The following is a 24,823-nucleotide window of genomic DNA, read 5'->3' as shown; positions in this document are numbered from 1 at the left end:
TTGTAAAAAGTGCTCATTTTCCTTCCACATCACAATTATGTGCCACTTTGAAGTGATGTGAAGTAAAGAACTTGAATGAAGTGGGAAAACACAAGATCAAGCCAGTTTTTTCTTGTGTGGACAGTGCTTTTGCTTGCAGTCCTTGTGTGAGATTTGCAAGGGGTGCCAGCTCAGTGAATAAGTCAATGCTTTTCTATATTGCTCAATGCTGCCAATCTAACATTGAGAGGCTCCGTTACAGGAGAGGAAAGCACAGGGATATTTTAATGGGGGGGATGCACACTTTAAGCATTTTTCAACCAGGCAGTAGTATGCAGGACAGTATCCATCAACCCGCCGCTATTTCTTTCCTAGCAGGGATGAATGTAAAGTGAATAAGGCAGCATGTGTTCAAACGTTGCATGGTACATTCATTCAGGTCAATGTAGAGCTGCACAGCTCAGTACACATTTATAAGCGTGGGTGGGTGTTCAAAATGCCTGGCACACATTTTTTTTTTTTTTGCACTTCCATGAATAAGGACTTATTGTCCAAATCAACAGAGTGACGGTATGGAGGCAACAAAAGTTTGATAAGGTTTGTGAATCACAATAGTAGCTAAATACAAATATACTGTCAGACTAAAAATGGTTAGGATGTAGGCATTTCAGCTGTGCATTTATGTTTTTGTTGTTTTTTTCTGACGTTCAGCATTTAAAGTACCATTTGTGAGATTTAAAATAAATTAAAAAAAAAAAAAACAACATATGGCTTACAAGCTAAAAGAGAAAACATATCTATTACCTTGTGGTCTGCTAAATTTTACTTCACCAGTGGTTGCAGCACAAACTCAATTTACAGCATAGCACACAAAACAAATACAAACCAATATCGGAAATCACTTTAATTGCAGGTCAATGTACAAATCAGACATGTTTTAGCACCCATGACAGTATGGATTCAGAATAAGTTGAATTGTGATAAACTACAAAAGTGAATGGTTGTTGTACAGACTCTTGATAACAAGAGTACACCAACTCATCTCTAGCACATAAGTATAGCATAAATTGGTGAGAAAATCTTGCCTAAAACACAAAGGGACAAGGCTCTTCCCTGTTCATATCTGAATGTATATTTAAGACCAATCTGCTGTGATACTAGTGTATTTTATAATGTGTTCATATCTGAACTGGGTGGCAATACTATACATTTACAAGAGGTTTTCCTTTGGAAAATACACAAATAGCCAAACATGTAGAGATGGACAAAATTTAGGATTTAAAATGTTCTGCTGACTCCTTGAGTGGATTACAGACGTAAAAACAAAAAAACAAAAAAAATAAAATAAAAAAAAAAGCTCAAGTGCCAGCTGCAATAAAGGGCATTTCATACCCATTTATTCTACCTTGACCAGGCCTGCAGCCAGACGTTTATGTAGAGGAGTCTTAAATATCAAAATATTAATACCACATTATAAAAAAGCATTTATAAAGTTTGGAAAAAGATGAAAGCTTTGATTTGGGCTGTTTTGTATAGTTAAAAACCATATCAGAACATGTTAAATTGCTGGTCGCTTTCAATTATCTCAAGTCCTAATATAAATAAATGTGATCAATAAAACAAAGCAACTGATACTATACAAGACGATTTAACTTTCCTCAGAAATAACACTGGCATCAGCTGAGTGAACTACTTAGTCTGTACAATACTTATTAATAAATGCATACAAAATTTGGGGAGAACAAAAACAATTGTGTTGATCTTGTTCATTCACTAGACTCAATCATTTAACCGATTTCTGCCATAGTCATTACAAAATCAGTACTATGCATAGGTTAAAAAGGAATCATTTATGAAATGAACAAAAAGGACCAATACTGAATTAGTTACAGGATTGTAACCATTAAATGTAGGTTACAGGCAATTCAATAACATTAAAAATATAAAAAATAGGCAGCAAATTGACCTTTAAACAGACTATTTAAAACTGAGAATACTCAGAAAAGTAATGATCAAGCAAAGAATTACTATAAATTTACAAATAAGGCCCTGGGATCTGTTACAATCGCGATATTAAATAAACTGTTAGAAAATTCCACATAAATTTGTTCTTTGAATTTTTATGGAATTTTAAGTTGTATACAAATCTATGCCATGGGACCCTAGGATATATGGTCTGTTCTCTATACAGTTAGATGAAATTAGGACCGTAGCTCTTAACTCTGGTTTTCTAGACTTCCTAAAAGTGCACATTTTAATTTCTCTCTACAAACTCAGGTGTGATAGTGTGGTCCTTTCACACAGTTTGCTATTTAATGGAGGTACACCCTCACCTGATAGAGGGAAAACATGCACTGTTGGTGTGTTTTTAGGACAGGGATTGAGCATGGCTAGATTAAAGCCACAGAACAATAATAGCCAGTAATGTGGAATGATTCCAAGTCTTCAACACTGCCGACATATCCCAGGATACAAATAAAGTGAAAAGAAAATAGTGTTGTTGCCATTATGAGGCATATTAATTTACAGAGTAACGTCTATGTGGTCTCCAAAGAGTAATCAGAGTAAGGTTTGCGTCTTCTTCTTGTTTTAAAAGTCAGTTTGCAATAAATTACTTTTGTTCTTTGTATTCTGGATGCATCCTCCAAAGCCCATGAAAAGGGCGAGGAGTCTCCTGTGCTCAGGAGTGAGCGCCGAGTCACTGATCTTCTTCAGAACTCATCATGTCTCACCAATGCCTCCCCGAAGTCTGTAGCTTGACTGCCCACAAATAAGTCATATTTATCAACTATTTCTTCTCGTGTCAGCTTGCCATCCTGAGAAAAGAATACATATCCTTAGTGAAAGTCATCGAAATGTATCCTAAAATAAAGAACAAGAAGTGACAGCTTGGTGTTAAAGCCCACCGCCGAGCTGCCACATATAGCCGACATTAAGGGGTTAAATAAACACTACATCTGGGAGCAATGAAATCCCAAGAACTCCAGATTTCAGATCCAATGCCCCTACTTCTATATTTGAGAATGTCTGTAAAAACAAAAAAAGTTTATTTTTTTGGAAATGAAGTCTGACTCCATCCCATACTTTATGGGATTCCAGTTTACCCCTTCTGTAAGTAAATACATATTAACTTTCTCAGTGTTTACCTTGTTTTGGTCAGATTCATAAACAAGATGGCGAGCTTCAGCCTCAGCGTGGTCATAGTCAGAGGGCAAGATCCAATCCTTGGTCTCTTCTTTGTCCATTTTGCCATCACGGTTCTTATCTCTGAACTCAACAAACTGTTCTCTCTCAGTCTTCACCCATTCTGGCTCATCAGCATCATTATCATGGTTGTACATATCACCTGGACAGAAAAGGAGTAAATCAAGTAAACTCGCATGACAACATTTTCCCACAGAAACACAAGATATTTTCTCGCATAAGTTAACTACAATTGATATCCGATGTTTATCCATTATTTAAAAGGCATCAAAACAATAGTCTGTTTTAGGTTTATTATTCATTAAACAGATGAGGACTTACCTATGTACTCTTCCAAATCAATCACTCCATCTGCATTTTTATCAATATCTTCCATCGTTTCCTGTGTATTGAGATAAAGAGATATAAAACTAAAAGTTTTCAACCAACATGGTGACTGCATAAGTGTTTTAGAGCACAAATCAATTTTATAACTCCCTTCTATTTAGCCTGTAAACTCACCAGCACAACAATATCCTTCATATAGTCATACTCTTCAGGGTGCAGGAATGCTGTGAATTCCTCTTTTGTGGCAATCAGATCACCATCCTTGTCAGCCATTTTAAAACGTCGTTCATCCCTCACCATCATCTGTTTGTAATTAAAACTATTATCAGGATCAGGATCATCTAAAACATGAAATGGCAAGAATTAATGGCTCAATGCAATGATAAAAATGAGCTAGTTATTGACTTTATAAAATTATAAAAAGTACAAGTCAATACATTCTGTGTAAATAATCAAACCAAAATAAGTGTATCTATAACCCCTAAATATAGCAGCTATACAAGTACAGTACCTAAAAAAAAACAAATACAACTCATCCTACAATATAAAACTAATATTAAAAGTACATAAAAATTCCAAAAAGGACATGACAGAATATAACTTAAACTCAATAAAATGAGGAAACCTAAAAAATCCTCCTTTACCACAAACATGTTTATGAATATAAAAGTCCATAAACCAATCTCTAATAGTTAAAATGTGTAAAGAGCCCAATTTAACCATACAAAGTTCAGGGAATGAAATTATATATATTTCACATATATATATTTGTGTGTGTGTGTGTGTGTGTGTGTGTGTGTGTGTGTGTGTGTGTGTGTGTGTATATATATATATATATATATATATATATATATATATATAAAATATATAATATATATCACGACACTACCTGCCTGGAGTTTGCATGTTCTCCCTGTGTCTGCATGGGTTTCCTCCGGGTACTCCGGTTTCCTCCCACACTCCAGACATATATATATATATATATACACACACACATACACATATACACACACACAGTATATTGCAAATCCTGCTGATACACGGATCAATCCCCTCCCAATGTGCTCACAAGATGTTTTTACCTTTTCCAGGTACACTATTTTTACAAATAACCATGTGCTTATGCAAAAAAATAAATAAAATATATATATATGAAATGCTGCAGTCACATGTTTGCTAAATAAACACACAAAAAAAAAAAAAAAAAAAAAAGATTTCCGTGAACTGTAAAAAGTCCCGCTCTTCAAATTCTAACTTCAATTAGGAGTGACTGATATAAGCAGTCCCACTTTTCAAAATGCAACTTCAATTAAGTGACAGTGCTTCTTTGGACCTCCTGTGATTTAATAAAGTGCTGGTACTCCCTATGGACTTCACAAAGTGCTTCAGTCAAACGTGCTTTATGTGCCCCACGTGGATTTGCACTCACCATAGCTCTCTGACCAACTATCTCTAGTATGGTCAAACATACTTGTGGGGAAATCCCCTAACAGATCTGTGCTGCTTGTATTCCACCAAATACTCATCCACTGTGCTCAGCCATAGCACTCAAAAGGAAGAATACCCGGAGAAAGAGGCTTGTAGCATAATACCGTTGGGGTAGGTTTATTAAAAAACTGAGGCATACAGAAATACACTCACTTGCTGCTGTGCCCTATAAACTGCCACCTGATACATACAGCGTTGTGTGTGTTGGGGGGATGATGACCACTCCTCACTCACTGGACTGTGTGTTCAGTTTAATTGGGCACTTTAATTACACACATCCATGGACTTTCTAATATTAGTTTATGGACTTTTCTGTTTATTATAAGTTCATGTATTAAAGTGACGTGGACACCTGAAGGAGGACTCCACCTCATGCAAACTGAATAGGAGAGAAGATTTGGGACCGCATCATCATGTGGATTCTGGCCTTAAGCAGTTAAACCGCACATTTAAAGTGATACTAAAGTCTCGTTTTTTTAAAGTTAAAAATAACAAACATGTTATACTTACCTACCCTGTGCAGTGGATTTTCACAGATCCTCACCCCCTCTCCGGATTGACTAATAGACAGTAGCCAATGGCACTGTTGCTGTCTCAGCCAATCAGAAGGAGAGTCCCAGATGGTCGAGGCAGTCGTGGACATTGCTGGAGAGAGATGGGCTCCTGCACACAGAAGGTTTTTTCTTATCTTAATGCATTAAAATTATATAATTTTTTTTTTTCCTCACCACTAGAGAAATTTCTTCCCATTGTGTCTGACACATGTGAACTGGAAAGGAAGTGAGGAGTAACATTCTGAGAGAGGACACCAATAGTAATAAGGTCTAATTTTTCATTGCTCAAAATTTTATGTTGAAATTTGTCATTGCTTGGGTGATTCTCCCTTTTTTCCTGATTGATTCCAACAAAAAATACAAAAATAAAGAAGGGGAAGGAGGAGAGGCCAGATTTCTCAAATGTGGATACAGACTGCAATCAAAAGGTGGTTCTAACCCTCTCTCATTTAATCCAAAATTAAAATCATGGCTGCTGTGGGGCTTTAACTACCTGTCTGAGATCCTCAAAATGTAAGCCACGGTTGGTAGTGGAAGTCAGGTTTGGGAACCATTATATTGGATAAAATATTGGTTATAAGATCAGCTTTTGCCATCTTTAGTTCAATTTTTTTATGCCTCCATTCTTTTACATATATGTATAGCTGAGTATGTGTTATATAAAACATACACAATTACTTTTATTGTCCATTGAACTAGAATTTTTACCTGAACTGATATTAGCATTCTGCAAAGCAGCACCAAGGTGGATTCCTTAATATACAATCCTCCATCCACTGGGGCAAATGTTTCTTCAAACTACCACACAAAAAGGGCCAAGCAGGCTAATTTTTATATCTAAAAACTAAAGTTTTTGACCCACTAATGCAAATAGTAAATTGTAACCATATTTTGAAAGCCCAACTACCTTAAATTTCTCATGTAAAATAGTTACTGCGTCATGAAAGTCTCAATTTTAAAATGTGAAATTAGAATCTGCAAGCAACTTTTTTTAGTCTTTTGTGCTCAACAGCATTAAAATGACAAGTGTAAGATTTCACCTATTGCAAGGTTTTACATGGTTGTTTCTTCAGCATGTCAGCCCAGGCACTGTACCAAACACATTTTTAAAATTTACTTCCAGCCCCCTTACCCAGGTAAGTGCCATAGGTGACATTTCTGTACTCTTCCCATGATATAAGGCCATCTTGGTTCATGTCAAACTCCTGCCACTGACGCTCGACGTTGTCGTACACATATTTCCTTTGGGTTTTCTTGATCCATGCAGTCAGTTCCCCCTCCGTCACAAACCCATCCTTATCCAAGTCTATCTTACTTACAATGATTCTACAAAGAAAAAATTGCAGGGGTGAAGAGGATGCAGACAGGAACAACACCTACCGAAAATATAACCATAGGTGGCATTTTTATATTCCTCCCACGACACCAGGTTGTCCCCATTGAGATCATGGCCCTTCCACTGGCGCTCTACGTCCTCAAAAATCCACCGCTTCTGAGCAAATTTTATCCAATCCCTTAGCTCTTCAACTGTAACAAGACCATCCTTGTCTGCATCTATCTTACTCACAATCTTTCTGTTGAGACATCATAGCATCCAGCAGAGGAGGAAAGAAAGGCGATATGTTAGAGGCGAGTCAAAATCAGAAAGGGTACAGTTTATCGAGAAAGTATTTGAATGGAACAAAACAATGACAGGGCAGAAACAAAATGCTGACGTGTAAGTTGGGCAAGTTAGCATGCACACCATTAATCCAGGAACATTGATTTTGCCTTCCATGAATCAAAGGCATTACATTGGCAGAGGTGTTCAGTTTTTTTTTCATAGTGGAAGATTGAAAAAAGTTCAAAAAGTTGCCTTTTAGTACAACATTTAAATGTTTAAGTGTTTCTAAGAAAATCCAAACCAATCATTTGCCAGACATATTAGCAAACATGACATGGATTATAACAAACACTGGAAACACCTCAATCGAATGGATAACGTTAAAGCGGAACTTTACTCTCTCAATCAACAATAGCTATTTTTAATCTTTATGCTATTAGCCTTAGTAAATAGACAGAATGGTATATTTACTTTTTTTTTTTTTTTTTTTTTTTTTTTTTTTTTTTTACACACACATTTCTTCAGTTGCTTTCTGGCCTAGGTCAAAATGATGTGTCATACATCCCGAGTCTTCATGGGCATTTGTTTTTTCTTTCACTTGGGAGGAAGGGCTTTTCCAGCCAAGCATGCCCTCCTGCCTGCATGCCTGAGCTAAAGGCAGATGGATTCCAGGAAGTAAATGCTATTTGAATCATCTGCCCTTATGCAAGATGGCCATGGCTAGAAATGCTAGGGCGGAATTTTTCAAAGTGATTTCTCAGCAAAATAAAGCATGGAAACATGGATGGGTGGGTGAGTTTGCTCTAAATTAGGAAAATGAATTAAACAGTGTTTTCGGTTTGCTCCTCAGATACAGTTATGTTCCGCTTTAATGTCCAACAAAAAATGACAGCTGAGGCCTGGGTGACAGCAAAACAACTGAGATTATCCATATCATAGATAGCAAGCAGAACAATAGTAAGGCATGTTCTTGTATTCCTGTCACCAGCATGGTTAATTCAAACTGAGCATAGGATGTAGACATACATAAAGTAAAAGTTGCCTGCAGTGAAAACCACATATTGAAACAATGAATAGATCCAGATACATAGGCAGCTGAATTTATATGCAAATCTCAACTTTTGCAGTAAATGCCAAGCTTGGCTTCAACCCCCATAAACCTCCACTTTGTTTCTTTATTGTAATCCTGATTGTTCAATAGAAAGTCTTGGGACTTTTTCTTTTACAGAAAAAGTTAAGGCTGGGGTTTAAAAATTCAGCTGCCTATATATCTGGAGCTAGTGATCATTTTGATAATCAATTCCCACTGAATCTAATCTCAACTCATTTTTGTACCATTTGCTCAGTTTGAATTACATAGGTTTGTGGAACCTTTACATCGAAACATTTAAAGCAGCCATATAAAGCCAATCTTATAGACATACAGTGTCTTAAAAAAAGTAATACCCCCCTTTAAATTTTCCACATTTTGTCATGTTGCAACCAAAAACATTTATGTGATAGACCAACACAAAGTGGCACATAATTGTCAGGTGGAAGGAAAATGATAAATGTTTTTCAAAAGTTTTTACAAATAAATATGTGAAAAGCGTGGTGTGCATTTGTATTCAGCCCCCCTGAGTCAATAATTTGTAGAACCACCTCTCTCTGCAATTACAGCTGCAAGTCGCTTTTCACATCTAGAGAATGTCACAGATTGGATGGAGAGCATCCGTGAACAGCAATTTTCAAGTCTTGCCATAGATTCTCAATTTAATTTAGGTCTGGACTTTGACTGGGCCATTCTAACACATGCATATGCTTTAATCTAAATCCATTGTAGCTCTGGCTGTATGTTTAGGGTCATTGTCCTGCTGGAAGGTAAAGCTCTGCCCCAGACTAAAGTCTTTTGCAGATTCTAACAGGTTTTTTTCTAAGATTGCCCTGTATTTGGCTCCATCCATCTTCACATCAACTCTGACCAGCTTCCCTGTCCTTGCTGAAGAAAAGCACAACATGATGCTGCTGCCACCACGTTTCATGGTAGTGATGGTGTGTGGAGTGCACGACTAATAGTTGTCCTGTGGACAGATTCTCTCACCTGAGCTGAGGATCTCTGCAGTTCCTCCAGAGTTACCATGGGCTTCTTGGCTGCTTCTCTGAAAAATGCTCTCCTTGCCCAGCCTGTGAGTTTAGGTGAACGCCATGTCTCGGTAGGTTTCAGTTGTACCGGACTCTTTCCATTATTGGATGATGGCTTGAACAGTGCTCCGTAAGATGTTCAAAGCTTGTGATAGGTTATAAATAAAAATAACTCTGCTTTAAACTTCAACAACTTTATCCCTGACCTGTCTGGTGTGTTGCTTGGCCTTCATGATGCTTTTTGTTCACTAAGGTTCTCTAACAAAACTTTGAGAGCTTTACAGAGCAGCTGTATTTATACTGAGATTAAATTACACACAGGTCGACTATTTACTAATTAGGCGACTTCTGAAGGCACTTAGTTCCTCTAGGTTTTAGTTAGGGGTATCAGAGTAAAGGGGGCTGAATACAAATGCATGCCACTTTTCAGATATTTGTTAAAAAAAAAAAAAAATATTGAAAACCATTTATCAATATTTCTTCCAGTTCACAATTATGTGCCATTTTGTGTTGGTCTGTCACATAAAATCACTATAAAATACATTTACGTTTTTAGTTGTAACATGACAAAATGTGGAAAATTTCAAGGGGTATGAATACTTTAAGGCACTGTAGGAATCAATTTCACAGGACAGCTGGAATACAGGTCACTCAAAGGAATGAATGGGGCCACAGTGCTTGTGTACACTAAGGAGAGAAGACAGCAGGGATATTTTCAGCTGTGCGCTCCTGGTCAGGGTTGTACAGTTAAGAGAAATGGAAGGACAAAGGATTTAAACACAAGGCTGTAATCAGGGGATTTATTAAAAGGCAAGCTCAATAAAAATGAAAGTATTCTCAAACACACTATTCAACATTGAAGACATACCCGAGCCTCTCCTTGCTCTCCTCCGGGGTTAGCTGATCAAATGACTTGGCTTCTTCTGCTCCTAGAAAAGCATCATGGTCATAATCAAAGCTCTGGGAGTCATCGTGTACTTTGTCACTGAGTTGGGGGTCATGATGGATACGATCTTTTTTCTCAGTAGGTTTGCAAAGGGCACAGAGAGCCCAGAGGCTGAAACTCAGCAGGAGATAATTCTTGTCCATTGCTTAATGAAGTCACCTTAGTTATCAAAAATAAAAACAATTCCTAAGTTAAGCAAACATCACCTGGAAAACGTCCACGAAACATGAATTTCATAACATTCTGGAGTAATAATAAGTATTACATAAAACATCATAATCATCGTCTCAATTAGCCTGAATACATGTAAACATTACTGCTGTACAGATATGGACAAAAAAAAGCAAATCATTTATATGTGCATGGTGGTGCTTGGCTCCATATTCAGTTACCAGTATTACATAGGAGGACATTTATGAAAATTGTCTGTTTCCTTACATTGTTGCATCTGCTAAAATGCAGTTTAGGGACCAGGGTGGATTTGATTTAAATCATGATTTAAATCACTAGTAAAAAGGCTCGATTTAATTCATAATATTTAAAGACCAACTATCATCTCTGTCCCACAGCGGCTCTGACCCGCTGTTGACTCGCCGACCGTCCCATTCACTATAATGGGACGGCTGGTGATGCGGCAGTGACACAAGGTGAGGGACGTGGTGGCAGCAGGTGAGTGGATGCCTGCTAACGGGCGCTGCCATGATGGATTTGAAATGACAGGTGCTCTTTAAATGTAAGGACTTATTCTTGCTGGTAGTTAGAATCTTTAATATTTGCAAACAAAATGAAGGTCTCCTGATTAGAATAATAAGCTCTCAGGTTAGTAAAACATCAAAGTCAAAACCGATTCAATCATACAGTTTGTAGTATACATAGATTTTCAAAACAATGGGATAAAGGAATAATCCTGAATTTTGTTTTAGCTCAGGATTACTGTGAAATTGTGTTAATGCATCAATGCAGTGCACGTTATCTCAGCTTGCAGAGCTTGGATTCATTGAATGAGTTTACCCAAAAAAAATATATATTTTAAATATTGCAGAATATACAGCCTTGTGCTACATAACCAAGCTTAAATTTCACGCTGAACTAAATTAATGTATCTTAAAAAGAAAAAGAAAAAAAAAAAACACCTATCTTTAGTTTTTAATCCAAAAGCATTTTAATAAAATATGATTTAAATAAAAAATCTGATTGTTTTGATTTTTTTTTTAATCATTGACTTTTATCCACCCTGTTAGGGACAGATGTATTTGTGCGTAATAAATTAGCTACAATAAAAAAAGAATGTATCTGTACATTTTTACAAAATGCTCCCTAATGCTTCTAGGTTCTGTGACATTTGTGAGGTGGTATCATCTCGCTAAATAAGTGTCCACAACTATTTGTTTGCATAATCAAAAAAAAAAAAAAAAAAAAAAAAAAACACACACTATTTATAAACTGAATACTATCATTTAAATAGATCAAACAGTTGCCACAAAACATTTTTCATTATAGTTGTCAAATAAAAAACGAGTAAAAATTACCAGAAACTGGGACTTACTGCCAAATAGTCATTATTTGGGGAGATTGTATACAGCGGGTAAAATAAGCATTGAACACGTGACCAGTTTTGTAGGTCGAAGTCGAAGTCCTATCGGACGAAACGCGTAGGGTTTGTTATGCCTGTCTTGCCACCATTTGACTTATAGCGCTTTTTATACCCTTTCATACCTGACTTCTATTTATGAGCCAGAGTGTGTTTTACTACTTTGTTTTAAATAAAGCTTTTCAAAAGCTGATTTACACCATGGAGAAGTTTTTTTTTATCCCTATCCATATGAGGACCTACATCTAATCCATGGAGCCGGACCTTTGATGAGCAACCCTCCACCGGCATCTTTAAAGCTGAGGGTCAGTGTGAGCAGAGAGGTTTGGTCGGTGAGTGCTGCTGTTTTTCCACCATCTTCAGCTGTTGGGAACAAAGAGCTATTCCCCCCGCTCCATTACAAGCCTGTTTGACTCCCTAGCCGCCGGCTGGGAGTCCATCACTGCTGGTAAGGGTATTTTTGCCTATCCCGTTCATACAGATGTTGGATACCTTATCTTGTGGATGCCATTCCCGGATTTAAGGGCCCCTCAATACCATTTCCGGCTGCTGTTGATCGTTTCAGCTGCATTTTCGGACTTTGAGTTACGACAGTAACCTATGAGTTCAGGATGGACTTTTAGTTTCATTAGTAGTCCATGTGTTCACAACTCACATTTTCATTATTTTATTATCTAAATCCTACCTCCTCACTTTATGTTTAAATACCTATTTGCGTTTAGCACAGTTTTTGTGATGTTTTAGTATTTTCACATCATCTTTGTTTCACATGCATATAACTGCTCCTCCCCACTGTAGGGATTTGTAGTTCTTTTAATACTCACACACATCTTTTTTCCACTTTTTTCATATTAGTACACAGTAATTATTTCTGCTGGTGTCAGCTAACAGTTTATACATGATCTACTTGTGTGTTTCACCTAAACACCTTCAGGTTTATATTGTTTTTTATTTCACAGTACTTATTTCTGCTAGTGTCAGCTAACAGTTCTTATACGATCAATTTTCATCAATACACTTTATTGTGCATATTGCCTTTCAGATGACATTCGGTCTGGCTTTACCCAATAACGTACATATATTATACTTTTAGCGCCACACTCACTTATATTGTAGGTAAATGTATTTCTAAGGGTGCTATTGACATGACATTTTCACAACATGTCGATAACAACCCATGCAATCCATACACAGAAATCAGAAAGTTATGTGTAATAAAATGGAATGACACAGGAAAAATTATTGAACAAGCCAAGTGAAATGTATTTAATACTTTTTTCATTACCAGCAAAGAAATCATGTACATTTCAAGACACCTCCTGTATGGAGAAACTAGTTGCATGCATTGCTCAGGTGTGATTTTGGTCCCACACAGTCGTCAAATGTTGAAGGTTCCATGGCCCTCTTCTATAAACTCTGGTCTTTAGTTCTTTCCATAGATTTTGTATTGGATTCAAGTCACGTGATTGGCTGGACCATTATAGCAGCTTTATTTTCTTTCTTTGGCTTTGTATTCGGGATCATTGTCTTGCTAAAATGTCCACCCTTGTTTCATCATCATCCTGGTAGATGGCAGCAGATTTTTATCAAGAAGGTCTTGGTATATTTTTCCCATTATCCTTCCTTCAATTATTACATGAATCTTGTCAGTACAGTATGCTGAGAAACAGCCCCACGCTTGTGGAATGGTGACAAACTGACACTTAAAACTCTCCATAGGCGACGGTTAAAATTTTCTACAGGTTACAAGTTTTGAGTTACAGTAGAAGGTTTTTTGCTATAATTTCTGCTTTCACGATCACGGCGTTACCTCACATCTGTGGTTTGAACACCATTTACATATGCGGGTGCGACTTACGTATGTGTTCGCTTCTGCACGCAAGCACAGGGCACTTTAAATGTATTACTACTTATTTATTTAAATTTTTACAATGTCTCTAATAAAAAAAAAAATTGGATCACTTTTATTCCCATTACAAAGAATGTAAATATCCCTTGTAATAGAAAAAAAAAAAAAAAGCACGACAGGACCTCTATTGTGAGATCTGGGGTCAAAAGACCTCAGATCTCACATTTACACTTTAAGGGCTCTTTCACACGTGCAGACCTTTCAGATCCGCCTGTCAGTTTTTTCAGCGGATCTGAGCGGTCGCTCCATACATCTCTATGGAGCAACGGATGTCAGCCGTGACATGTCCGCTGACATCCGATCCGCAAAATCCAGACGGATGGCAACCCTGTATTCCATCCATCTGGCGGATCGGATGAAAACGGACAGGTGGCGCGTAATCATCTGATCCCCCCCATAGAGGAGAGCGGAGATCTGACAGGTCCATCCCTCCATAGAGACGGACTTGTCATCCGCCGGCTCAGCGGGGGATCAACAGAGTGATCCCTGCTGAGCAAGCGGATGGCTGAATACGGATCCACAGGTGTGAAAGAGCCATAAGGCTTTTTTTTTTCCAATAAAAAAAAAAAAATTGTCCCTTTAAGGCCGTTGGGTGGAAGGGACATTTGACGTCGCTTCCGTCATCCAGCGACAATGACTCGAGTGGGGGCCATCATTCCCTCACTCGACTTCCTGTCTCCCAGGGGACAGCATCGGATCGTCTACACCGCTACTGACGGAGACGATAAGCGTCGGGGATGACATGGCGGGGGCACCTCTCCCGTTGATCACGTGGTGACTCCGCCGCGGAGACCACTTATCTTAAAGCAGACCGCCCGCCATTTAAGAATCTGCTGCCATAACCCCAGTATTTAATGTCAAAGTACCGACGTACTGGAAGTGGTCTGGAAGCAGTTACACAGAAGTTAACATTGAGGGCTTGTTAAGGACTTGTGCACACTGCATCTCAAATAAGCTGCTACTAGAGGCTCATTTTTTCTGCCGGGAAACTCCCCTCCATGTTGGCCAACATGTCCATGCACTCTATGGCTTTTTCAGGAGTTTACAGGCATATGCTTATAGAGGCAGAAAAAAAACACCAAACTCGCATTTTTTGAGAGGAGCTTTCGAGCAGAAAAGACGCCCAAGTGCCCACGAACGCATGAAAAAGCGTGAAGGCTCAAAAACACACAAAAAAAGGAAAAATGAGCTGAGGGGAAGGTTTGTGAAAAACGCTTAAGCTCAAAAAAGCTCAAAGAAGTTCAATAAAAACGTGCAAAATAGCACAAAGAAGCACAAGTTGAAATAAAAGCTCAAATGCCTATAAAAGCAGATTATTATTGTTTTTGAGCTACAGTGTGCATGAGCCCTAAGTGCCCAAAAACGCTTGAAAAAGCATGAAAAAGTTCAAAATAGCTCAAAATCAACAACAAAAAAAAAAATACTAGGAAAAATAAGGGGTAGGTTTGTCAAAAAAATAAAACTGCTTATGCTTAAAAAAAGCGCAATAAAAATGCACAAAGGAGCACAAAAAAGCACAAGTGTCTTCAAGCTGAAGTGAAAACTCAAATACCTGTGAAAGCTTTTTTTTTTTTTTTTTTTTTTTAGCTGCAGTGTGCATGCTCAGTCTGTTACACCTGCATATGTGCGAACTAAGTCTTAGACCACAATCCCCATGTTCACTTGTGTGTTTCTTGTGCATGTGCATTTGCAATGTGCCAGTCCGCTTTTTTAAATAATAATTTTTTTTTTTTTTGAGAAGTTGCCTTTACAAACGTTTACAAATGTTTTTCAGTGCAGAAAAATGCAGCATGCTGTACTTTTTATAAATCAAGAAAGCACAAAGAACTTGGCTCATAGAAATCCATCGATTTATCTTGCATATGCGTTTGTACTGCGCCCAACTGCATCTAGTGTAAACAAGCCTTTACACATGCAAAAGAAAAAAAAAGGCGCTTTAAATTAATAACAAAAAACAATCATACAATTCTAAGGATACATTTTATTTAGATAATTATGTACAGTCTGAATCCGTTTAGACACCCCTATTGCCCTGTGGGCACAGAAACAACAGCTTGTCTGAGCACGAGTTTTGTTTCTATGGAGAGGGCTGGCTGATGCGGTTTATTTAGTGGGATAATAAACAGGATCAGAACAGGCAATTTTCCAACCAATTTATGTCCCAAAGATGGTCTCGCTGTACGAATCATAGGAGGCTTCAAACAGAAGGATTGAATGACTCGTTTAACCAGCTCAGCTCTTTGGGCGTACTATGTACGTCCAAAGATTGCCTGTGTGGGTTTTGGAGAGTCGGCGAGCCGTTTCAAAGCGAAAGTGATGCGGCAGCTCCATAGCTACCGACCACTTTCACACAGCCAGCCGCACGGTGCCCCATCATCCTTCCATGGTTCCGGAGCTGTCTCATGCTTACCGATGCCCGAGAACACATCAGCCGGTGGGGGGAAAGAGACTGCAGTGAGACCGAGCAAATCCATGCCTTGATCTCACATGCAAACAGTGAAACCGGAAGCGATGTCACTTCCAGTTTTATATGCACACTTTCCTGGCCAGTACAGCCAGGAGACATCTAACCAAGCCGATCTGTGCTTGGTTAGATGGTGTGAAGGGCAGGGGAGACATTGGTATTTATTAGACCCCTCATGTCCCCAAAAAGAGTACCTGTCACCTAGAAGTCGACCGATATGGGTTTTTCTGTGGCCGATGCCGATATTTAGAAATCGGGGCGGCCGATATATGTTGCCGATTTTTGCGGCCGATTTTTTTTCTTTTTCCTTCATCTCAAAGTCTAGGGTGGAGAGGAGGTTATTGTTTAGGGTAGAGAGGTGGGGTGCAGCCTATCAGTGCCAACCAGTGCAGCCTATCAGTGTCCATCAGTGCCACCTCATTAGTGCCCACCAGTTCAGCCTGTCAGTGTCCATCAGTGCAGCCCATCAGTGCCACCTCATTCGTGCCCACCAGTAAAGCCTATCAGTGTCCATTAGTGCCCACCAGTGCCACCTCATTAGTGCCCACCAGTGCAGCCTATCAGTGTCCATCAGTGCCACCTCATTGGTGTCCATCAGTGCCCACCAGTGCCAACCGGTGTATCTCATGAGTGCCCATCAGTGCCACCTTATCAGTGCCCACCAGTGCAGCCCATCAGTGCCCACCAGTGCCAACCAGGGCATCACATCAATGCAGCCCATCAGTCCTACCTCATCAGTGCCCACCAGTACAGCCTAATAATGTAATCCACTGCTACCTCAGCAGTGCCCACCAGCGGAGTGCTCCCGGCTCCGTTCCGTCCCCCCCGCCTGGCCAAAGACAGCTCCACTCGTCTGACGTGCCGCGCGCCCCGCCTCTGCCTCCGGACTACAATCCCCAGAATGCAGCGAGGCCAGTAACAGCCAATTGGTGGCCGCCGCCGCGCTCGACAAGCCCCACCCCGCTCAGTGAGCAGAGAGGGACCTGTCATCCGCCGGCTCAGCGGAGATCAACGGAGAGATCTCCCGCTGAGCTGACGGACAGAGGCGGACTCCATGGCAGCGGATCCGCCTCGTGTGAATGAGGCCTTATAGTCAGAGATAAATATGTCCCCAAAACTGAAACAGTGTGGGGGTTATTTACAAAAGACAAATCCACTTCGCACTACAAGTGCACTGAAATTGCACTTGGAATTGCAGCCGCTGTAGATCCGAGGGGGACATGCAAGGAAAATAAAAAAACAACATTTTAGCTTGCACACGACTGGATGATAAAATCAGCAGAGCTTCCCCTCATTTCAGATCTACCCTTCAGATTAAAAGTGACTGCACTTCCAAGTGCACTTTCAGTGCAAAGTGGATTCGCCTTTTGTAAATAACCCCCTTTGTGTCAATAGATAAGGTAAAATGAAACATCTATGATCCAACCAGTTTCTACTTCCCCAAAATGTTACTTTTGTTAAAAAGTACTGAAAACAAAGTGTCCAACTAGCAACATCCAGTAATGTGGTGAAATTGATTTTTTATTAACCACTTCCAGCCCACGGATGTCATATGACATCCTGGGCTTTGGGCGGGTATATCTGAATGATGCCTGTAGTTACAGACATCATTCAGATATTGCCGGTTTCAGCCGGCGAATCTCTACAACATAGGAACGATCATAGCGGCCGTTCCGCCACTTGATCGTTCCTATGGGAGGCGAGAGGGGACGTCCCCCCCTCCCGCCGCCCTCCGGTGCTTGCTCCGACTCACCGTTACGATCGGTGAGGGGGAGAGTGGATCCGCCGGCGCCGGATGTAGATCATAGAGATTTCCGGCGGACCAGATGGTCCCCGGAGTCTCTATGATCGTCAGAGGCCGGGTGCGATGTTATGACATCACGCCCGGCCTCTCCATTCAAAAAAACGGCGCCGCTTCGGCTGGGAAGCGGCGATCGTTTTATTTATTTTTTTTATTTCAGGCTTCCCAGCCTAGTGGTGAGATATGGGGTCTTATTGACCCCATATCTCACTATTAAGAGCACCTGACATGTCATATTGCTATTACAAGGGATGTTTACATTCCTTGTAATAGGAATAAAAGTGATCAATTTTTTTTTTTTCAAAAAAGTGTCAAAATAAAAAAAAATAAAATATAACAATAAAAAAAAAAATTATTTTTAAAGCGCCGCTGTCCCCGTGTGCTCGCACGCAGAAGCGAACGCATACGTAAGTCCCGCGCACATATGAAAACGGAGTTCAAACCATACATGTGAGGTATCGCTGCGAACGTTGGAGCGAGAGCAATCATTTTGGGCCTAAACCTCCTCTGTAACTCAAAACATGTAACCAGTAAAAAAAATTTCAAGCGTCGCCTATGGGGATTTTTAAGTACCGAACATTGGCGCCATTCCACGAGCATGTGCAATTTTGAAGCGTGACATGTTAGGTATCTATTTACTCGGCGTAACTTCATCTTTCACAAAATGCAAAAACATTGGGCTAACTTTACGGTTTTTTTTTTTTAAACACAAAACAGTTTTTTTCCCCAAAAAAACGCGTTCGAAAAATTCCTGCGCAAATACTGTGTGAGATAAAAAGTTGCAACAACCGCCATTATATTCTCTAGGGTCTTTGCTAAAAAAACATATATAATGTTTGGGGGTTCTATGTAATTTTCTAGCAAAAAAATTATGATTTTTACATGTAGGAGCAAAGTGTCAGAATTGGCCCGGTATTGAAGTGGTTAAATATATGTATTTGGACACTTGTTTTCAATACTTCTAACAAAGTAGCATTTTGAGGAAGCAGAAATTGGTTGGATCATAGAGGTTTCATTTCAACTTTTAATTGGGTTTTGCGTGCTGGGCTTATGGTTGGGGAAAATGTCATCTTCAAATATAATTGTTTGTATTTACTTTGGGGAATTTTTAGCACAGCAGCTTAATGTTGATAGGATGTATCACATTTATTTTGCACTTTAGGATTAGGGCCTCATGCACACGAGACGCCAGTGCAAACTCTGCTGAACACATTTTTAAAAGCTGAAACCGGCATTCAGAAACGCCCGTTTTGCCGCATTTGCGTCTGCAGAGCAGAAAATAACATTTTGTGACCCAAATTTGGGGCCCCATATCTCGGGGCCACTTGGTGCTAGAAATGCTAACACAGTAGACCTAGCACTATAACATATCCAAATTTGGGGTTCCTAGCACTAAGTGGCCCCGAGATACGAGGCCCCAAACTCGGGTCGTAAAATGTCAAGCACTTTTCTGTAGCAGAGAATGACATTTTGTGACCCGACTTTGGGGCCCCATAACTCTGGGCCACTTGGTGCTAGGAACCCCAAATGGCAGTTGAAAAAAAGTGTCCAACTGCCTCTGAACGCGAGTTTAACAGCGTCTCGTGTGCATGAGGCCTTAAAGAAAGAGTTCACCTTTGGAACATGTAACATGTTCTACCAGTTTTTAGTGGAACATGTTCCAGCATCTGTACCTTCTCCCCCCAATCCCCTCTCCAGTGAGCGGAGGAAATTTCTCCCGAACCCACTGTCACAATATGACAACAGCACTGCTGTGTGAGGCTCTGCCAACAGAGCTGTGTCATTCATTCAGTTTCCTGTGAATGACTAGGCTACAAGTACCATGATCCATTGTAGCTGTCAGCTTGTAGTTCTCAATGCACTAAGAGGGCACTGGTGAGTATCCTCATAGTTCATTGATTTTCCTGCCCTCAATAACTGCCCGTTTATAAAATAAATGGAATAAAAAGTGATGTGTTGTAGTGTATTTTTAAAAGAAAATCGTACAATTTGGTATATCTTAGTGCTTGTCCCATCGGAAAAATTTGCATGAATTGTCGTGATCGGCTCTCAAAAGCTGTGTACTAACGATCAGATCATACGCTCGCTACAAAAGCGGTATTTTTCATACAATTCTCAGATCATGTGTATGGGCCATAAGGATAAGTACTCTAGCATAGAGAGGGTTTAATTATTTAAGGGTTAAATGCTCATTTAGGTCTAGGGGTCCAGAAAATGCAGGTTTACCTCCTCCAGTGCTCTACTACACTCTGACAGTGAACAGTCCCTCGGCATCCTCACATCCAGTGAAGGGCTATGGGCTCTACATTGACCTTGATGACATCAGAGGACCTGTGACCTCTGGAGCATAGAGAAGAGACTGCGAGAACCGATCTCGCAGGCTGGAGAAGGTCTGCCATAGCAGAGATTCAGGTAAGTAAAACTGATTTTTGCAGCTCACCACCAATGCCAGCCCCACAGTCAGGGGAAGATATTTCCTTTCCCTAGAGTTCAGCTTTAACCCTTTCATGACTAAGCCTATTTTTGAAATTTGGTGTTTACAAGTTAAAATCCGTATTTTTTGCTAGAAAATTACTTAGAACCCCCAAACATTATATATATTTTTTTAGCAGAGAATCTAGAGAATAAAATGGCGATTGTTGCAATATTTTTTATCACACGGTATTTGTGCAGCGGTGTTTTAAACGCAAATTTTTGGAAAAGTGACACTTTCATGAATTTTAATAAATCCAAACAGTAAAGTTACCCCAATTTTTTTGTATAATGTGAAAGATGATGTTACGCCGAGTAAATAGATACCAAACATGTCACCCTTTATAATTGCACGCACTCGTGGAATGGCGACGAACTACGGTACCCATGAATTTCCATAGGCGACGCTTTAAAATTTTTTTACGGTTACCAGGTTTGAGCTACAGAGGAGGTCTAGGGCTAGAATTATTGCTCTCGCTCTGACGATTGCGGCGATACCTCACATGTGTGGTTTGAACACCGTTTACGTTTTCTTCGCTGCGCGAGCTCGCGGGGACAGATTTTATTTATTTTTGTACTTTATAAATTGTGTTTAAAAAAATTTTTTTTTTTTTTACTTTTATTGCTGTCACAAGCAATGTAAACATCCCTTGTGACAGTAATAGGTGGTGACAGGTACTCTTTATGGAGGGATGGGGGTCTAAAAGACCCCCCATCCCTCCTTTACACTTCAAAGTATTCAGATCGCCGAAAACGGCGATTCTGAATACTGTGTACTTTTTTAAATTCGGCGCCATTGGCAGCCGAGTAAACGGGAAGTGACATCATGACGTCGCTTCCGCGTTTACAACGAGAAGGCTGAAACGAAGCCGCTCGCAGCTTCGTTCCAGCCCGCCCCCAGCCGCCGAAGGCAGCCGAATGGACACTGGGCCTCCCGATCGCACGGGAGGCCCGGTAACAGCGGCGGGAGATGTCCCCTCCCGCTCCTCCGGTATAACAGCCGAGCGGCTTTTAGCCGCATCGGTTGTTATACACGGGTAGCCGATCGCCCGCTGTAAACAACGGTACCGGGATGATGCCTGCAGCTGCGGGCATCATCCCGGTATAACCCCGGAAAGCCGAGTACGCATATCTGCGTACGGTCGGCGGGAAGGGGTTAATGAATAGAATGAAGCGCTCTTCGCTTTGAACTTCCAATTATGTCTGAGGAAAATAATAGTGCATGGTTGGATATTCAAAGTGAACGTGGCTTCATTATAAAGAGGAAACAGGCTGTACTTTTGTAGTGAGACCCCCAACCAAGAGGCAGCATTTTTTTTTTTTTTTTAAGGGGGGGGAGGCGCTCCTCCCTGCCAGAGGGGACACTAGCAAGCAGTCCGCTTGCCAAGGAATACAGGGAACAGGGCGGACTGGGTGGCCGCAGATACACTAGACTTAGGCTCTGCCTCCAGCGCTGGCTTAGGTTCTACTGATCACTGGTTGCCACAGCTGCCTGGCGTCTAGCAAACAGTGACGTCATGGCCACGACTCCCCACCCTAATGCAGAGGGAGCCCAAGGCAGCCCCAGCATGCAAAGTAGAGGAGGATTTAACTTCCTCCTCCACACCTAGTGCTCTCCACCCACCTCCTCTATTGTAGTTTCCGGGCCCCTGGCATGCTCTGAGGGAAGAAGGGAAATAACCTCAGGGCCGAGGCCGGGCACAGGCCAAATTGGTACGTGTGCAGTGTCATCATGAGGGAGACGGGGACAGACACTGCAGAGCCAGTGGGGATTTGTAGTCCTTCACTTTTGAGGGATGAGAACCTCTAAAAGTGAAGGACTACAGGTCCCAGCATGAACCCCTCAGAGCCATGGATGTGACACGCACCCCCACCCCCCCAAACTAGTGAAGGACTACAGGTCCCAGCATGAACTCCTGAGATCTACGATGTTACACATCCTTAGACCTCAAGGGTTCATGCTTGTAGTCCTTCGATTTGGGGGGGGGGGGGGGGTGTCACATCCTTAGATCTCAGGGGTTAATGTCCCCCCAACTAGTGAAGAACTACAAGTCCAGGTATGAACGTCTGAGATCAAAGTATGTGACCCCATAGATCTCGGGGTTCATTCATGCTTCACGCTCGGACCGCACAGCCACCAGAGAAGGAAGAGGTGGGACACACATTTAGAGAGGGGGGGGGGACACACATTTAGAGAGGGGGGGGGACACACATTTAGAGAGGGGGGGGGGACACACATTTAGAGAGGGGGGGGGGACACACATTTAGAGAGGGGGGGGGACACACATTTAGAGAGGGGGGGGGACACACATTTAGAGAGGGGGGGGGGGACACACATTTAGAGAGGGGGGGGGACACACATTTAGAGAGGGGGGGGGGGACACACATTTAGAGAGGGGGGGGGACACACATTTAGAGAGGGGGGGGGACACACATTTAGAGAGGGGGGGGGGACACACATTTAGAGAGGGGGGGGGGACACACATTTAGAGAGGGGGGGGGGACACACATTTAGAGAGGGGGGGGGGACACACATTTAGAGAGGGGGGGGGGACACACATTTAGAGAGGGGGGGGGGACACACATTTAGAGAGGGGGGGGGGGGACACACATTTAGAGAGGGGGGGGGGACACACATTTAGAGAGGGGGGGGGGACACACATTTAGAGAGGGGGGGGGGACACACATTTAGAGAGGGGGGGGGACACACATTTAGAGAGGGGGGGGGGACACACATTTAGAGAGGGGGGGGGGACACACATTTAGAGAGGGGGGGGGGGGACACACATTTAGAGAGGGGGGGGGGACACACATTTAGAGAGGGGGGGGACACACATTTAGAGAGGGGGGGGGGACACACATTTAGAGAGGGGGGGGACACACATTTAGAGAGGGGGGGGGGACACACATTTAGAGAGGGGGGGGGGACACACATTTAGAGAGGGGGGGGGGACACACATTTAGAGAGGGGGGGGGACACACATTTAGAGAGGGGGGGGGGACACACATTTAGAGAGGGGGGGGGGCACACATTTAGAGAGGGGGGGGACACACATTTAGAGAGGGGGGGGGACACACATTTAGAGAGGGGGGGGGACACACATTTAGAGAGGGGGGGGGACACACATTTAGAGAGGGGGGGGACACACATTTAGAGAGGGGGGGACACACATTTAGAGAGGGGGGGGCCACACATTTAGAGAGGGGGGGGCCACACATTTAGAGAGGGGGGGGCCACACATTTAGAGAGGGGGGGGCCACACATTTAGAGAGGGGGGGGCCACACATTTAGAGAGGGGGGGGGCACATTTAGAGAGGGGGGGACACATTTAGAGAGGGGGGGACACATTTAGAGAGGGGGGGACACATTTAGAGAGGGGGGGGGACACATTTAGAGAGGGGGGGACACATTTAGAGGGGGGGGGGCGACACATTTAGTCTTGCCCAGGGCAGCACAAGACCAAAATACACCACTGCCCCCACCTATATCTGGCTGTCCTCTATGACTATATCTATAGGTCAGAGCTCCCTTCCCAGACTACAGATCCCCATCATCCTATACCGGCATCTCCTGATACAAGAATACATTCCCATGGTGTCTGTAGGGTGTCACTTGAAGGACTGCTCCGCGTTAAATAGGGAAACCACTTCACAACACTCACACAGCTTCCTCCTCACTCACACAACAATATAGCCCTTATAAGCCCCGACTCTATAACACACATAAGAAGAATCCTCTCTGCCCTTCCCCACCGTTACCTGAGCAGCTTCTCCCTACTCCGCCCGACCTGCCCCTCACACGCCGACACCGGAAGCAGCTGCTCTTCCCTGTGGGCGTGGCTTCCTACCCTGGCGTCACTCCGTTCCTTTCCGCTCATTAGCGGGAGACGGGATGAAGGCGGGTCTTCCTTTGCGGTTGGCTGGAGAGCGCCACGTCCACACGGGCGCGCGCGCCGCTCTGAGGGAGAAGGGAGTGGGGAGGGAAACGCGCGCTGCGGTGTGGCGGGAGATTCATTAATGTGAGGGAGAGAGAGAGGTCCGCTTCTCTCAGGAGGATTGTTTGCCTCGTATGAGGAGTCCGGCGCGTCCCCGCCTTGGTGTGTTCGGTGACGACAAAGCAGCATTCAGATAGTGTGTGAGCTCTGCTAGGAGGAGGAGTTTATCCGTGCAGGCTTCTGATGAAAGATGTAGACGAGCTCAGGAGGGCTCACCCCATATCCTAACCAGGGGATCCCCAACATCCGGGATCACATGACACACACATCTAGTTGTTGGCTATAAATGGGGAAAAATGACAGGAAAATCTATCTATAGTTACCAGCTGTCTGTAGTATGCTGTATGGAGGAGCTCTCTGATTGGACCG

General features: G+C 42.0%; 1 protein-coding gene across 3 annotated transcripts; it reads right to left on the bottom strand.

The window, feature by feature from the left end:
* Positions 1–868: 868 nt before the first annotated feature.
* On the bottom strand, positions 869–24,366 carry CALU (calumenin). Of its 3 annotated transcripts, XM_073619287.1 has the most exons (8): positions 24,219–24,335; positions 12,306–12,411; positions 10,145–10,381; positions 6,933–7,126; positions 3,685–3,851; positions 3,505–3,565; positions 3,126–3,325; positions 869–2,795 (listed from the first exon to the last, which is right to left on the bottom strand). In XM_073619287.1, the coding sequence occupies exons 3-8, from the start codon at positions 10,363–10,365 to the stop codon at positions 2,691–2,693; spliced, it is 948 nt and encodes a 315-aa protein (XP_073475388.1). In that variant the 5' UTR covers positions 10,366–10,381; positions 12,306–12,411; positions 24,219–24,335; the 3' UTR covers positions 869–2,690. The 3 variants fall into 3 exon arrangements, with proteins under 3 accessions (XP_073475388.1, XP_073475385.1, XP_073475387.1); XM_073619284.1 differs by lacking the exon at positions 12,306–12,411 and having other exon boundaries at positions 24,219–24,366; XM_073619286.1 differs by lacking the exons at positions 6,933–7,126; positions 12,306–12,411 and adding an exon at positions 6,685–6,878 and having other exon boundaries at positions 24,219–24,366.
* Positions 24,367–24,823: the final 457 nt, after the last annotated feature.

This window comes from Aquarana catesbeiana, linkage group LG03, assembly GCF_042186555.1.
Source record: "Aquarana catesbeiana isolate 2022-GZ linkage group LG03, ASM4218655v1, whole genome shotgun sequence".
Lineage (NCBI taxonomy): Eukaryota > Metazoa > Chordata > Amphibia > Anura > Ranidae > Aquarana > Aquarana catesbeiana.
Note: the sequence above shows the minus strand (reverse complement) of the source record. Positions and strands in the feature narration are given on the sequence as shown.

Coding starts and splice junctions, on each gene's coding strand:
- CALU (XM_073619284.1), bottom strand. CDS start 10,365: ATGGACAAGAATTATCTCCTGCTGAGTTTCAGCCTCTGGGCTCTCTGT. Junction 7,127..10,144: donor GAGAGCAAGGAGAGGCTCGG/GTATGTCTTCAA, acceptor ATGTCTCAACAG/AAAGATTGTGAGTAAGATAG. Junction 3,566..3,684: donor TGAAGGATATTGTTGTGCTG/GTGAGTTTACAG, acceptor CTCAATACACAG/GAAACGATGGAAGATATTGA.